Here is a 14562-nt window from a genome sequence, read left to right on the forward strand (position 1 = left end):
AGCGAAGAGTAGTTGAAATAAATTTAAAGAAGTCCTCTTTGATAATTTTTTCAGCATTTATTTTGGAAATATTTCAGCTAACTCTATGAAAGTCTTATGAAAAAAAGAAACGAAATAATATTTATGCGTGTTAAACAATTCTGACAATTTGTAGACTCGAACGGACAAAAACTTCGGATTATTTTTTCAAATGTAGTGCACAGTAAAATGATTAGTACTCTACTACTACTACTACTACCCCACCACCAACAGCAGCAGTAGTAGTAGTAGTATAACAATGCTGTCCACAATATGAATATATCACTCTATCTTATGTTTTTTGTTTTTGTAAAAAGGAAAGATTAGAATGTTGTAGTTATGACGATGTTGGGATATTTGATACAAAAATTATGACAGGCATAATGAAAGGCGGATAAGAGGTGAGAAAGTGATTGACTCTGTTGGCGAGGGGACAAATTCCCATGTTGAACACATGCATTTTTAAGTCCAAGACTTTCCTATTTTTAACTACTATATATAAAGAACACTGAAGGTTGGTTTTGTCATTCACTGCTAATTCACCAGTACATATAATAGAAACTCCTCGCCACTGGTGCACAAGGGAGACAATGGCTCTGATCAAAGTAAGTGCTAATTTTATATTTCAGCATCCTGTTGCAGTGAAGTCTCATTTTCAGGTTTTCTAAGTGTATAATTCAGCAATCTCAATATAGATTTAGATAACAATAGTCCATACTTAACACATTAAAATTTTCTTGAAAATGTTTAAGATGTCATTAATATATATACACACACATTATATATATATTGCACCTCATGCACTCACACAATTCGGGACTACAGGCAATTACGGCGCTACTGCGGATCCACTCAATTTACAGTTCACTGTTACATACGCATTAGTGTTCTCAGACTTTACTAGTCGTATCCTGGGTACGGATTTCACAACGGCCTCACTGTCACTTAAAATCCTACATTAAGTCTTCTTTGCATCACTTCATTCCTTTCTTGCCATTATTCTGCAACTGCAAATTCCCAAGACTCGACTAAATTCAATTCCTCTACTCCCAAGCTGGCGTTCCAAACCTCGACTCTCCAATTTATGGTTTTTTAAAACTGCTTTGCATGGATCACGCAGAAAGCGCAGCCTTTAATGTTAATGCGGCATGCTTACTTCTCCGTTACCTAACAGTGGACGTCTTTCTGTTGCACGCTTACGCTTCGCGGGAATCTGTTTAACGAGTCGTTGCTAACAATGGGTATACACATCACAAAATCTTTCCTCAGTTGTAAAGCTGAGTCCATATTGAGTCTGATGAATGAAATCGTGTTTCATTTCTGAGCAGCTTGTTGCTGTTTTCGGAATGCTGGCCGTAGCCACTCTGGCACAGGAGCATCATATCCCTCCTGTGGAACATCACGTGGAGGAACACCACTACGTAAGTCAAATATTTGTTTGCTTTATATTTTAAAAATTGGCATTCGTTGCCACCAAACTCTACTGAATGCAATGAATATAAACATTTTGCGTTTAACACTAAAATATAACCGTAAGCATATGTTATGGGGAGCATTTCTCATAAAGCTTCTCTATAATCTCGAAATTGTATGATTTTATTTTATTCCGATACCTAGTATTCTTCAACGCAATTAATTTCACCTTAAGATAATTACACAAGCCTATTTCTTTAGTTTCTTGGAATGGGGTGAGATTGAGTCCACTTGGTACCGTGGCCACTACTGGTCTATTGTACCAGCCCCAGATAATAGATGATGAGTGTGGAGCAGCCGGTGGAATGAAAATTAGCAGGGGAAACCAAAGTGCTCGGAAAAAACCTGCCATAGTGCCACTTTGTCCACCATAAAACCTATATGATCTAACCTATGCTCGAACCCGATCGTCGCTGTGGGAAGCCAGCGACTAACCGCCTGAGTCACGGCGCGGCCCTCTACACAGGCCTATATATAAATAATTGTGAATTTCTCTTAATATCTATATATGATATGACGTCTAATGTTGCTATGACAACGGTGATGAATTTGAAATGATTTTGAAGTATGTTTATTCCAATATTTCGAAGAACCTACTGACAGTATCTACCAAACCACGTTAGATTAATGTTATCAGCATGAAGTAATACAATATTTGTTACCTGACATGCGGCTACTAACGCCTTTCTTCACAGGCCCACCCCAAATACGAGTTCAAGTACGGTGTGAAGGATGAACACACTCATGACAACAAGGAGCAGGCTGAGAAACGTGACGGCGACAAGGTCGAAGGTTACTACAAGTTGGTGGAGCCAGATGGCACCATCCGTACAGTACACTACACCGCTGACAAACACACCGGGTTCCACGCGCAGGTGGTGAGGTCCGGACATGCCAACCATCCTGTTCATCATGAAGAGGTGAAAGGTATTGAGATTGCTCACCAAGAAGCTGCAGAGATCTCTGCACCTAGCTACACAGCTTCCAGCTACAGTAACACCAAACACCACTGAACTCAAGCACTTTACATGACCCTTCATCATCATCATCATCATCATCACTCGTCAGTGTCAAGTTCATAACTCATACCTCATTATAGTATTTATACATCGAGATGCGTCATTTTATCTTTTATTATTATTATTTATTCATGAGGCCAAGAAAAATTGTTAAGTCTTTTATTACCGTTTGCTAGACTATACACTTTCAATTTTTGTTAGAAAAGACGAAATTTATTACTATCTTAAGAAACCTTATTGAAGTTTTCAGTCGTATCTTAATGTTAATTTCATTTCGTCTTCATTTTTTATTTTCTGTATTTATAGTTTGAACTTGTAATATAATTTGAATAGCTCAAAACTGATTTGATTGTTTACACTACAAATTTGCAAGATGTCTAGGATTCGTGTTAGGCCCATATGCAAATACTCTTCAGTTGCTCTCCACTTTTGGTACAGTGTAAACGTCCTGACAATATGTGCACTGGAGACAGCTATCGCCTCATTTTTGTTTTGGATTCCTATAACTGTATTAAATTTACACAGTATCTAAAGAGTGTATTGGTGTTGTTTTGAATAAACTGCTTTAATATTAAAACTTATTCTTATGAATATCCAAACTAAGTCCACGAAACAGAGCCCTTCTTGAGTAGCCAACAGGTGTTCAGTTGGTAAAGAAATTGCCTACATTTTATGGAACGAGATGATTCATTACCATGTTCACCTGATCCTTTCATCGGATCCATTCCAGAGTTAGATATATCCAATCAACGTACATACTGCAGCATGTAATACCGTTGCTATGAAACTATCACTTGAAATAACATGCGTTGCTTGGTAACGGTCGGTAAACACGTTCCCGCAGAAACGATATCTAGTCTATCGCTAGGTAAAAGTCCATGACAACAATAGAACAATTGTTGGAGACTGTATTTTCTGTTATGTCCACCCAGAGGATATAGCTATAGCAAGGACCCCAGAGAGGCAGTGTAGTTCAGTTGAGTGAAGTAACATAGAGTAGCTGGTTGGTGAGTGAGAGAGTTAGTTGTCAGCTGAAAGTCAACCTGTGAGGAGAAGACTAGGAGGTTCGTGTGAAATGACCGCCAGCCTGAGAACCAGTTAGTTGAGCTGTCAGCTGACAAGAGGATACGAGCGCGGGAAGCTGAAAAATCTCCCTCGGCTTAAACCTTTGCCAGGAAACGGCTAGTGGAGACTGTAATAGTCTGAGGACACTAGTCTGCGTGTGCCAGTGATCTGTAAAGTGTAGTTTCGAGTGGTCTATACAAGTGGTCAATAAATCAATTAACGAATCCACACCCCGTCTATAGTCACACACACATAAATCGTGACAGTGTACTCTACAGCAATAAAATCAATTTGAATACCTTTTCTCTGTCCTTCCACTTACTCCTGATGTTCACAGTGGTCTCTTTCATTCAGATTTTCCGATGCTGTATAAATTTGTCTTCCATACGAGCTACATGCCCAGCTCAACTCGCACTTCTTGAATTCAACACCATAACAATATCTCGTGAGTAATAATAACACAGATCTCCTAGTCATGCAGTTTTTCCCATCCTCCCGCTCCTTCCCGCTCCCTCCCGCTCTCATGTGCTATACTCACGATCTATTTACTTCATTTAGAGCAAGAGACCAAATTACATGTCCATAGAAAATAACAAACTAACTTATAATTCTGTATTAAAACAAATAATATTACTTGACAGTTAGTAGAAATAAATTAAACGCAATTAAACAGATAAACATACGTCAATAAATAGGCAAGTTAATAAACAAGTAAACAAAATATTGTAGCATGTAGATGCGTTGCTAAGTAATGACTCTATAAAAACGCCAATTGCTAGGCAACAGATTCATAAAACGCACCAATGGACTGAGAAGCGGCCTTCTCGACGCAGTCCGTGCGACAGCTGAGTGACGCAACAATAGAAATGTTGGAAACAATGTTTATATGCGATCCGTTCCGAGGTGTTTTAAACAGTACAAGCCTAGAATTTAGTTAGCTGGCAGACAGTGGCCGGCAAATAAGGACGTGAACACGGGAGCTGAGGAAGCTACGGCATTGGAGGCCGTTACCAAGCGACAGCCGATGAGGGCACAGCAGACTGAGAAGATCTAGTACATACAGTAGTGAATTTCAGAGCGTGTGAATTAGCGATAGCGCTACAGTTGATTTTATTTATTTCCTGTAAGTGTTCAATAAATGCAATTACCAACACGAACCCCTTCTATAGTCACATTCATACACGTGACAATATCGTGATCGTAATTTTGGTTATCGTCTAAAAGGTAAAGTCACAGTCGCATATATAAACAGAATTAAATTAAGGCCTTTCTTATTATTGTGTATATCCTTCTTTTATGTACTTTAGAGTGATTAAGCAAACCAGACGTATAGAGCAATAAGCAATTGACATAACCAGGGAGAACACGTTGCATGTATAGTACAGGCAAAACTGGCTTGAGGCAGCGACGTCGAACAAAAACTCCTACACAACCACGTGCACTTATGCTGATATTACACTGATATGTAGTATGTTCTCAATATAGATATTTTTTCCCCCTTTGGCGCTACAGCCCCAATTTGTGCCTTGGCCTACCTCGATGAAATTCGCTATTTCACTTCGGTTTACTAGATCTTAGATATTCGGCAGGTCTCCTTGGGCGGGTGATCAGCTCGCCGCAAGGCCTCTCTACCTGTACCCAAACAAGGAAAAAACACACAAACACTAAACATACATGCCTTGAGTGGGATTCGAACCCACGATCCCGGCTTCCGAGCGAGCGAAGACAGCGCATGCCTCGGCTACCGTGCCCGGCCAATACAGATATATTGCTTGGGAAATGACAGGTCGTGATCACTTATGACGAAGTAGTTATGGTTGCATAGTGGGCCTTTCAATTTCCTAGCCCTGTTGAACTGATGTTTAAGTTACATAGGAACTACATGCATGTAAACTAAGCTAGGTAATTCGGAGCTTACAAAATGATCTTTGTTAATCCAGAGCTGCTCAATTTATTTCACTGCAGGGCTTCATGCTCCAAACACAATTTTTGACGTAAAATTATGAAATGTTCATTTCAGTCCCTCATTTTAATTGTAGCAGGGAAATTTAGGAGTGCGTAGATGAAACAAGATAAGGCAAGGTAACGGTGAAGTTGTCCGTTTGCTGAACTAGTTAAGCACTACGCCATGAAGGCGTGTGAAGGAGTGGATGGATAGATCAACATTTTTCTTGACCTCAGTACTAGCTGGAAGTGAGTGGTCAGCTTCACGCCCCAGCCGCTACACCCCCTTAGAAAGAGCCTCAGGTACCCATTGGATAGGAGGTTGGGTAGACCCAGAGTCGGTCTGGACGACCCGGAGAAGAGAAAATTCTTAACCCAACGGGGGTGCAAACTCCGACCCCTCGTCTTCCAGCCTGTAACTAGTCGCTATACTGACTACCATAATACGTTTAAAACACACAAAATCATTTCACCATTTGAGCCTTAGTTTTCCTTAGGAAATCGTGCTGGATTTGTCTTGAATTTGACCATATTGTTTTAACTTTTTTTTTTTTGGATTTCGCAACAATGAATTTTACAGAGAAAGGGCGTCATATTTGTGTTCAATACTCAGTCTGAAGGGTAAAATCACATAGCACAAATTAAATTATTAGTTTGAAGAAACGTAAATTGTGCACATGTAGAAAAAATTACACGAATCAGACTCTACATACTACACATTTCATGAGGCGTTTCAATTTTTGATGAAACTTGGGAAGCCAATTTAATTAATGCCAAAGATTGCAAAGCAAATATAAGATATACTGGAAGTCTGCACTTTCTCCCGCTACTGGCAACTGCTAAGTAGTGACCATTACTCATTGCATCTCTTTTCATCCACTTAATTGCAGCATAGGAAATCTCTCTCCACATGCACACACAAATGAAGTAATAAAAAATTCCTCGAGTAAGAGTTTTTTTTCCCCCTTGGCACTACAGGCACAGTGGGCCTAGGCCTACCTCCATGAACGTCTCTGTTCACTTCGGTTTTTCTAGATCTTACACATTCGGCAGGACTCCTTGGGTGGGTGATCAGCTCGTCGCAAGGCCTCTACCTGTACACAAACACAGAAAAACGCACACACACAAACTAAACACCCATGCCCTGAGTTGGATTCGAACCCACGATCCCGGTTTCCAAGTGAGCGAAGACAGTACATGCCGTAAGAGTCTTTAGTTCTGAAAATTCACAGGTGTTAAATGAGGCTCAAGATTAAAAAAAAAAAATATATTACTTACTTTGGTTGCTCCGAAACAAAAGAAGAGAATCGGTTTATATATCAATAGGAATTTGGGATTTGATCTTCATCAGATTCAAAAGGTGTTCCAGTGAGGAAGTATTCTTCTCCTGTTGTTATTCTGAAGACAGGGACATGCTTCCGTCGGCTTATGTTAACCTATATTAAACGAAAATCACATACTTAAGTATACACCCACACATCCTTATAACATTCATGCTTAAATCTTTAGCAGAATCAAAGAAAATTAATTAATTTTACTGAAAGATCATATAATGTTAAAGAATTTTTTAATTGAACTGTATAATCAGCACCAATTACATAAAGGAACAAATAAAATATTCTTGAAAAAGAAAATACACTTTGATGCTGAGATCGCCATGTACAGACCTGCTGAGATCGCCGTGTACAGACCTGCTGCAATTTGTGTATGTCAACGATATGAACGGGTATAAAGGGCAGCCTGAAAGTCAGATTCGGAGAGAAAGAACAAGCCAAAACTATCGATAGTAAAAGCAAACATAATAAAAGGAAAGATAGCCACATCCTCACATGTTTCAGGAAAGTAAGTCTCTGAGTTGTCTTATTACTAACGGCATTTTATACAGTTCCAGAATACACTGATAAAGGAAGACAAGATTAAGTTATTTGTAAAAAATTAATAGGAAATAATGTTAGAGATATTAATATACATTTTTTTGTAGTGATTCAAGTTGAAATGTTAGGATAATGAAATAAAGACCTAAGATGGTCTGTTTATTGGAATGCATTGGAGAAGTATTCTGGCACTAAACCTGAAACGTGCTTTGTGATGTAAGACAAATTTAAGGCCCTATCTTGTGTCTGACAATATTATGACGTTGAATATTTGTGGATATTAAGGTCTGTTAATATGCCGGTAACATTCAGTTTGTCACGTAAATGTTCATTAATTATCCGTTGTATCACCAAAAATTTGTAATTATTAACTTTTGATTCCTTTAACATTTTTATGTACTATATGTAATCAGTCTTATTTTAAAGAGATATTTGTTAGATGAAAAGTACGAAAGAAACTTTTTGGTCTGCTTCACGGTATTATCCCAGAATTTTCCAGGAGATACTGAAGAAAGATACGAAGAGTCAGTGAGGAAAGCTGGTCTTTGAGCCGATGTACGTATACTTGTCGTCCCGAACACGAGACAAGAATTTCAAAATTGACAATTTGTCCTACAATAGAGGATATTTATAAAATGTTCGTACCCACTACTAAAGAAATACCAGTAGAGAAGTTTAAAATGAACAACTCGGTTTAATTTTATGCTTATAAATATGGGTGGATGAAAACATTCCGGTATTAGCTTGTAATAAAATGGGGTTAGAATTGAATTGTGGCATCCTGGACAACAATGCAAATAATGGAATATATCTGAATCACAGCCAGGCTCAGTTATATGCTTTGATTCTGCGGATTATGATGATGTGTCCTTCTATGCTCGGAGCAGAGCAGATATCTCATATTTAAGACTATTCTTCATGGAAGAAAATGTCGAATAATTTAATGAGATCAATAATATTAAAATATATTTTAAATAAATAGGGCATGAAGCTGTTGGCTGGATATAACTGTCTCAGAATAGGACTCTTGTACACATGGTAATGAAACTTCTATTTCCATAGACGGCAGGGATATTTTAATCAGAGGAACGACTATTTATTTCTGAACTCCATGGAGTCAGATAATAGAAACATGAAAGTAAACTTAATATCGTAGGAACTACATATCTTCACAGTGTAAACTTTTTGACATCCGACCATTCAGTCACGATCGTCACGATCGGTCACGATGTAAGACAGTGCGTCCAGATAAGACGCATCAATCACAAGTCGCAGAGTTTCTTTCCAAGAAGTTCTTCAATAACAGTGCAATGGTCCTTCTTAAAGTAGGTGATAATGTTTAATTTGATAACTTAAATTTCTTAAAGAAAGAAATTCAAATAATCTGGAACTTTAGATTATTTGTTATTTCACAATTTTAACATCCGAATTTGTCGAAAAAACACATTTTACTGGAAACTTAAGAAACTGAATATTTCCATATAAATAAAATACAGAAATTGATACTTTATCTTCATTAATGATTTGCGATATTTATAATCTTTTTCTGGAAATTTTCCAAGACATCGCATAATTTGATATGCCCAGTATCACAAATAACCTTCTTTAAACTGTAAATCAAAGTAAATTCATTCTGCGTTGAATTTCGCAGAATTACGAGATCTACTCATATACGTGAAGACAATATTCAGTTCAATTTCTAATGTAAAAGGAAGTTAATCATTGTGTTTGTTTTTCAAGTTTTCTCATTACGAAATATTTTGAAACCAAAATCATTTTAAGTGTTTTTATTTCTTAATGTTTACTCTTAAGACGATCCTCTGTTTTCTGTGTTAGTCTTTCATATATTCCGCGTGAAGTAGTATTCAGACTGAAATTTGTATAAGCCTTTTTATACCCCCACGTCATCTATTGAATTACGTACAGTCCTTCAACTCCTTTGTTAAACGTTAAAAGGAGAGGCAATCACAAATTTCCCCATTACACAATTTACTCCAGTGCGCACACAGCTCAATTCTCTCAGTACGAGGTTTATCCTCAACATTTCTTATCTAGTAATATAAATTTGTACATTCTTCAGAAGGCCGGTCACGGTAGCCCCGCGGTCTAAGGCATGCAGTGCATTAGCTCCCTCGGAAGCCGGGATCGTGGGTTCGAATTCCACTCAGGGCATGTATGTTCAGTGTTTGTGTGCGTGTGTGCGTGTGCGTGCGCTCGACCTTGCAAAGAGCTGATCAGCCGCCCGAGGATTCCTACCGAATGTCTAAGGTCTAGTAAACCGAAGTGAAACGGTGATTTTCATGGAGGTAGGCCAAGGCCCACCTTGGAGCTGTAGTGCAAAAAGGGGAAAAATCTTCTGGTTAAGAGATCATTTTTGTAACTGTGTGAAATTATAGGTAAACATATCGTTTACAGCATATATTTTAATATAGTTATAAATAAAAGATGAGCAATAATACAAGTCCCTAAACTTAATAAATTTCGGCAAGAAATTAACATTTTAACGACAAATTAGTTACATTATCTGACTTACTGATTTAAGAGTTCTATGGGTTTCGCCTAATTTTCCACTTCTGTTTAGGTTCTTTATATCCTCGTCATGCTGTTTATGACTGCGATGCCTGACGTCTATTGGCGCGTAGACGATAAAACCGAACATGAGGAAAATTTGGTAAGTTACAAATGCTGTATGCAATGATGGGATTAAGCACTACTATGTTTGGTGTAAGGTCGTTCGGGTTTCAACACCTTGCAGTTCAATATAAGCCCATAGATGTTTCGAAGGAAATTCTTACTTCCATCTTCAAGTTGGGAAAGTAAACTGATCAAAAAACCAACAAGAAGTAGACAGCAAAGGATCCTAAATATGGAGGCAACACGTTCTTTCGAAATATAAGTGGTCTTATATCAGACTATACGGCGGCACAAGTAACATGTTTGCTCTCTTCATAGACAGAAGTGTGGGAGCCTCAAACCCGACATTCCTCTATTACATGGAATTAACGTTCTGTACAGATCCAAGTGTAATAGCCGTCGTATTATCCTAAGCGCATTTAAACGTCTACCATCACGTAATTAAGCAAATAGTTCACTTGAATATGGTACATTCTTATAATATGTTAATATAATTGATGTAGAAAATACATTTCAATATAAACCAGTAAAGTGTGCTGTTGACAATATAAAGTATCTTCTTTTCTAAAAATAAAAAAGTAAAGCTATTCCTGTACTAGGCCATGAAGGCCCATACGGTTGTGAGACGTTGAGGCTCCCACACTATCTAGACAATCGGCTCGCAGATGGCGGTAAGGTTGTCAGCCTTACGCGCCGGCCACGCTTTATTCCCCAGGAAAAGTATTTAATTAATTCTCTTTTATACTTAATTTAAAAATAAATGTCTTCCTCATTCTTAGGATCACGAAACTTACACGTTCGTACCGGGACTGCCAGGGGAGACCTCTCACGTCGTAACGGGGAAGCATGAGGACGGCCATTACGTGGTACTCGATCCTGACGGAATTCGTCGTTACGAGTATGACGAGTGGCACATGAAGCAGACTGCTCTCAACGCGGAGGGCCTCGAGCAAGAAGAGATAGAGGTGGTAGAGTACGCCGGTGTGGGAAGGCAGAATGAAGAAGTGGAGTTGAAAGAAAAAAGGAAGGTTGGAGAGGACGAGTTAAGAGAAAACAGATGGACAGGATATGAGACGATGGTTGAATTAAAGAGAATGGAAGAGGAGGGACACGAAAAGAAGGATCAGATGGGTGCAGAGTATGCGGATGGAAGGAGAGGGATCAGAGAGGCAATGACAGATATAGAAAACGAATATGAAAATGGGGAGGAAAAGAGAGAATTTGTAACAGTCGTGGAAGTACGGGAGGAAGAGATGACGTATGAGGAAGAATATACGAGAGAAGAGTACGTAGAAGACAAACTGGATGTTGAGGAAGATAGGACGAAATACAGACCGAATGACGACCACTCACACAGCAATACGGAGCTACAGGACCACGCCGAGGCTGTATTCGAATGTGAAATATCTGTCCATTTGCGCTTTGAATATTCAGAGAATAGTGACGTAGAAACTCGGGAGGAGGGTAACAAAAGAGAAGATGAACGGTATGCCGAAGTAAGAGATAAGGCAGGAGAAGAGAAAGTGAAAGCAATGTGGGGGTCTAGAGAAATCGGCTTACAAGGAAAGACAGAAATGGTGCACGTGGACATAAAAGAAATGAGAATACAGGAGAGTGTGCAAGAAATGGAAAAGATAGATGAAAGAAGAGAGATGGGAGAGGCAAAGAAAGACGGAGAAATTGAGAAGTTTAAATACGAGGAGAGAGAAGGGAAAGGTGAAAGCATTTTGGAAGCATCAGAGTTTGGACTGGAAGAGACAAGGTACGTGGAGATAGAAACAGGCGAAATGCATTTGAAAGAAAAAGAACTGATAACTGAGACGACAATGGAACTCATGCTGTCAGGTGGACATGTTCCTGACGCCATGGACACGCATCTGGTAGGCCAGTACATGGCACTTTATTCCGCAAGAAATGACCAATTAGGCTCCTCCACTGATGAGGGCGTGAAGTATCTTGGCCAGGCGGTCAAGCCTTCCAACCAAAATGACGGGAAGGTGGAGGAAGTGAATACCGATGTTGGAGAGCCAGATGCGGAAGAAACGAGAGAAGTAGGGCGGAAGATCAACGTTAATCAGAAGGAAGAAGATAAAATGAAAGAAAAACTGTTTCCTATAGATATCGAGACACAAAAAGCTACAGGAATGGGGCATATGGAGGCAAAGAAAAGCGAGAGAATGCAAGGCATGGAGAAGACGGGTAAAGACAAAGAGAGAAGCTTGAGGGAAGTTGGAACGGAAAGGAAACCCTTTGAGGTACAGGAGAAGTGTGTAGATACTACTGTAGAAAACGATGTTGGAGAAAATATGGAAATAGCACAGGCAAATACGACGAATACGGAAGAAAAATCAGGAGACAAGAAGCCGAAAATAAAGTCTAAATTACCAGTTGAGGGCAAGAAACACAGACTGGAAGGTGACCACGCACAGGATTCCAAGAAGAGGCCAGAGGGAAATTACAATATTAAAGTGAAGCTTGACGGAACTATTCGCATTTACCGTTATATTGGTAGTTCGTGAAACATTCGGGTCATGATGCCAAATATAAAGAGAGTAGTTAATAATATATAATTTTGAAGAAAATAATTTGAAACGAAAAAGGTTTAATGACTCGTTTAAAATGCCGCTTGTGCCTTTTGGAAGCTCCTAAATAATGTAAATTAGATTTGTAAGACATCGACTTAAGGAAAATCAAGAATTTTCAGCTCAGTACACAAAGCGAAAAGAAATTCGCCGACAGGCTGTCTATAATATGATTCCCTGCCAAAAGTACTATTCTGAAACAGTGTACAACATTTGTTCTGTGACGTTTAATTTTCAAGATGCAAGCTATCAAGAGATCAAACCATGGAAGCCTCGTAGTTGCAATAGGTGTTAGAAGCGGCTTATATCTATTTCAAGGCAGATTGCAGTGTGTCGCTCACCTTAGCATATTGGCATCGACCGTTTTCAAAGCTGCTTGGAATACTGTCACGTGATCCTCAATAGGGAATGAAGAAACCTGCTTCTTCAGGTGCTCCAAAAGGAAGAAATGCATCCGAGTTAGATCCGGCGACTAGAGACCATGCAATTGGCCTTCGACATCCAATCCAGCTTCCCAGACGCTGCCGGATATGTTCCCCACGGCGCGCTGGAGCTGCGTCTTGCCGACACCTCAACTTCTGCCTCACAGCTAGAGGCGGATCTTCAAACGGTTCCAGTAGTACAGTTTCCAGAAGATAAAGATGCCATTTAGTATGTTAGAAGTTAGTTCAAATATGTTTATACATAACTTGGTAAACACTCTTTTAATATATATTAATTTTTGTGCATAGCCTTCTGGAATATTTTAAGCTAAGTTATAATTTTATGTCTTAGGTTAGTTACTCTTTCAGGAAGAGGGGGGGGGGGAATGGAATAATATTTTTGGTTTTTGTGTATTATGTTTCTTCTAAGACAAAGACTGTGGTTTAAAAAGCAAGAAAAATATGAGCCCTTGAAGACTAACTGATGTAGTAGAACGTGTTTTGTATTCAGGGCTGACGTACTAACTTATTATGTTTGACTTTGAAAGCACTATCTATGTATTACATTATATATTTGTTCTCGGCTATATAGGTATATATGTTTATATTTTCCCTAATTTGTGTACTACACCTGATGATCCATTAGTTTCTAAACAACAAGAAAAACTAATTTTATACAATTATGTGTGATAGTTTTATTATGGCTTGTTAAGTGCATTTAAATTTTAATTAGTGTAAACTGGAAATAAATTTATTATATAACATATTATTGAAACGTAATTTTAACAAGAATAACATTATAACAATTACACTGAATGATTAAAAGTTAATTATATGTTACGTCTTAGATTTGGGACTATCAGACGGGTTTGGGGCTGGATGATTGGATTTATTGACACCTCATTAGCACAACTCGGGACTACAGGCAATACAGAGCTATCGCTCATCTACCCACTTCACAGTTCACCGTTACTCACACACTAGGGTTCTCTGTCTTCACTAGTCGTATCCTGGAACCGGATTTCACCACGGTAGTTATACCAGCCTCACACATAAAGTCTTCTTTGCACATCCTAATTCCTTTCTTGCTACTATTCTGCCGACTTGCAAACTGCGAAGGCTTCCTTTATTGTTCCGTGTTGATTCATTGCTGCAGAGATGTGTTTACCGCACAGTTGCGTGGCAACAAGCGCGATGCGGTCACACAGAGAATGCTGCTTGAAACATCCCTCATATTGTTGCTTGATTTCGCAGCGTACGTGACGCATTTCTCTGTTGCGTTTGTACCAGCCATTACAAACACCTGCTGTTTCTCTTCCTCAGGTCTTTCCTTGAGCAAATACACCCCACTATATTTAATCAGTTGAAAATAGTAATGAATCTCTCCGCCGAATGTAACACGATTGATAAATTTACGACGTAAATTTCTTTATAACCGAAGAGCGTAAGAGAAAAAGTTGCCCTTATGCTTAGTTAATTAAGCACCATGCCATGAAGAAGTACAGGGTAGTGCAAATATACTTCTGGCTTT

The 14562-nt window shown here is 38.8% G+C and overlaps 2 protein-coding genes across 2 annotated transcripts; both read left to right on the forward strand.

The window, feature by feature from the left end:
- The first annotated feature begins 603 nt into the window (after positions 1-603).
- Positions 604-2504, forward strand: LOC111871358 (cuticle protein 19-like). The gene is made up of 3 exons (XM_023864415.2): positions 604-623; positions 1347-1439; positions 2187-2504. Exons 1-3 carry the CDS (start codon positions 609-611, stop codon positions 2502-2504), a joined length of 426 nt encoding a protein of 141 aa, XP_023720183.1. The 5' UTR covers positions 604-608.
- A 4672-nt stretch (positions 2505-7176) lies between these two features.
- On the forward strand, positions 7177-13775 carry LOC111871366. The gene is made up of 4 exons (XM_023864436.2): positions 7177-7224; positions 8569-8718; positions 9975-10064; positions 10807-13775. Exons 1-4 carry the CDS (start codon positions 7177-7179, stop codon positions 12544-12546), a joined length of 2028 nt encoding a protein of 675 aa, XP_023720204.2. The 3' UTR covers positions 12547-13775.
- The last annotated feature ends 787 nt before the right edge of the window (positions 13776-14562 follow it).

Source organism: Cryptotermes secundus, unplaced genomic scaffold (assembly GCF_002891405.2).
Source record: "Cryptotermes secundus unplaced genomic scaffold, Csec_1.0 scaffold122, whole genome shotgun sequence".
In the NCBI taxonomy this organism is placed as follows: domain Eukaryota; kingdom Metazoa; phylum Arthropoda; class Insecta; order Blattodea; family Kalotermitidae; genus Cryptotermes; species Cryptotermes secundus.

What these genes read in the sequence shown, in the direction of transcription:
- LOC111871358 (XM_023864415.2), top strand. An exon ending in ACGTGGAGGAACACCACTAC is followed by an intron (nt 1,440 to 2,186) that starts GTAAGTCAAATA and finishes CTTTCTTCACAG; the next exon opens with GCCCACCCCAAATACGAGTT.
- LOC111871366 (XM_023864436.2), top strand. Translation starts at nt 7,177, where the DNA reads ATGTACAGACCTGCTGAGATCGCCGTGTACAGACCTGCTGCAATTTGT. An exon ending in ACAGACCTGCTGCAATTTGT is followed by an intron (nt 7,225 to 8,568) that starts GTATGTCAACGA and finishes ATATCTTCACAG; the next exon opens with TGTAAACTTTTTGACATCCG. An exon ending in CCGAACATGAGGAAAATTTG is followed by an intron (nt 10,065 to 10,806) that starts GTAAGTTACAAA and finishes CCTCATTCTTAG; the next exon opens with GATCACGAAACTTACACGTT.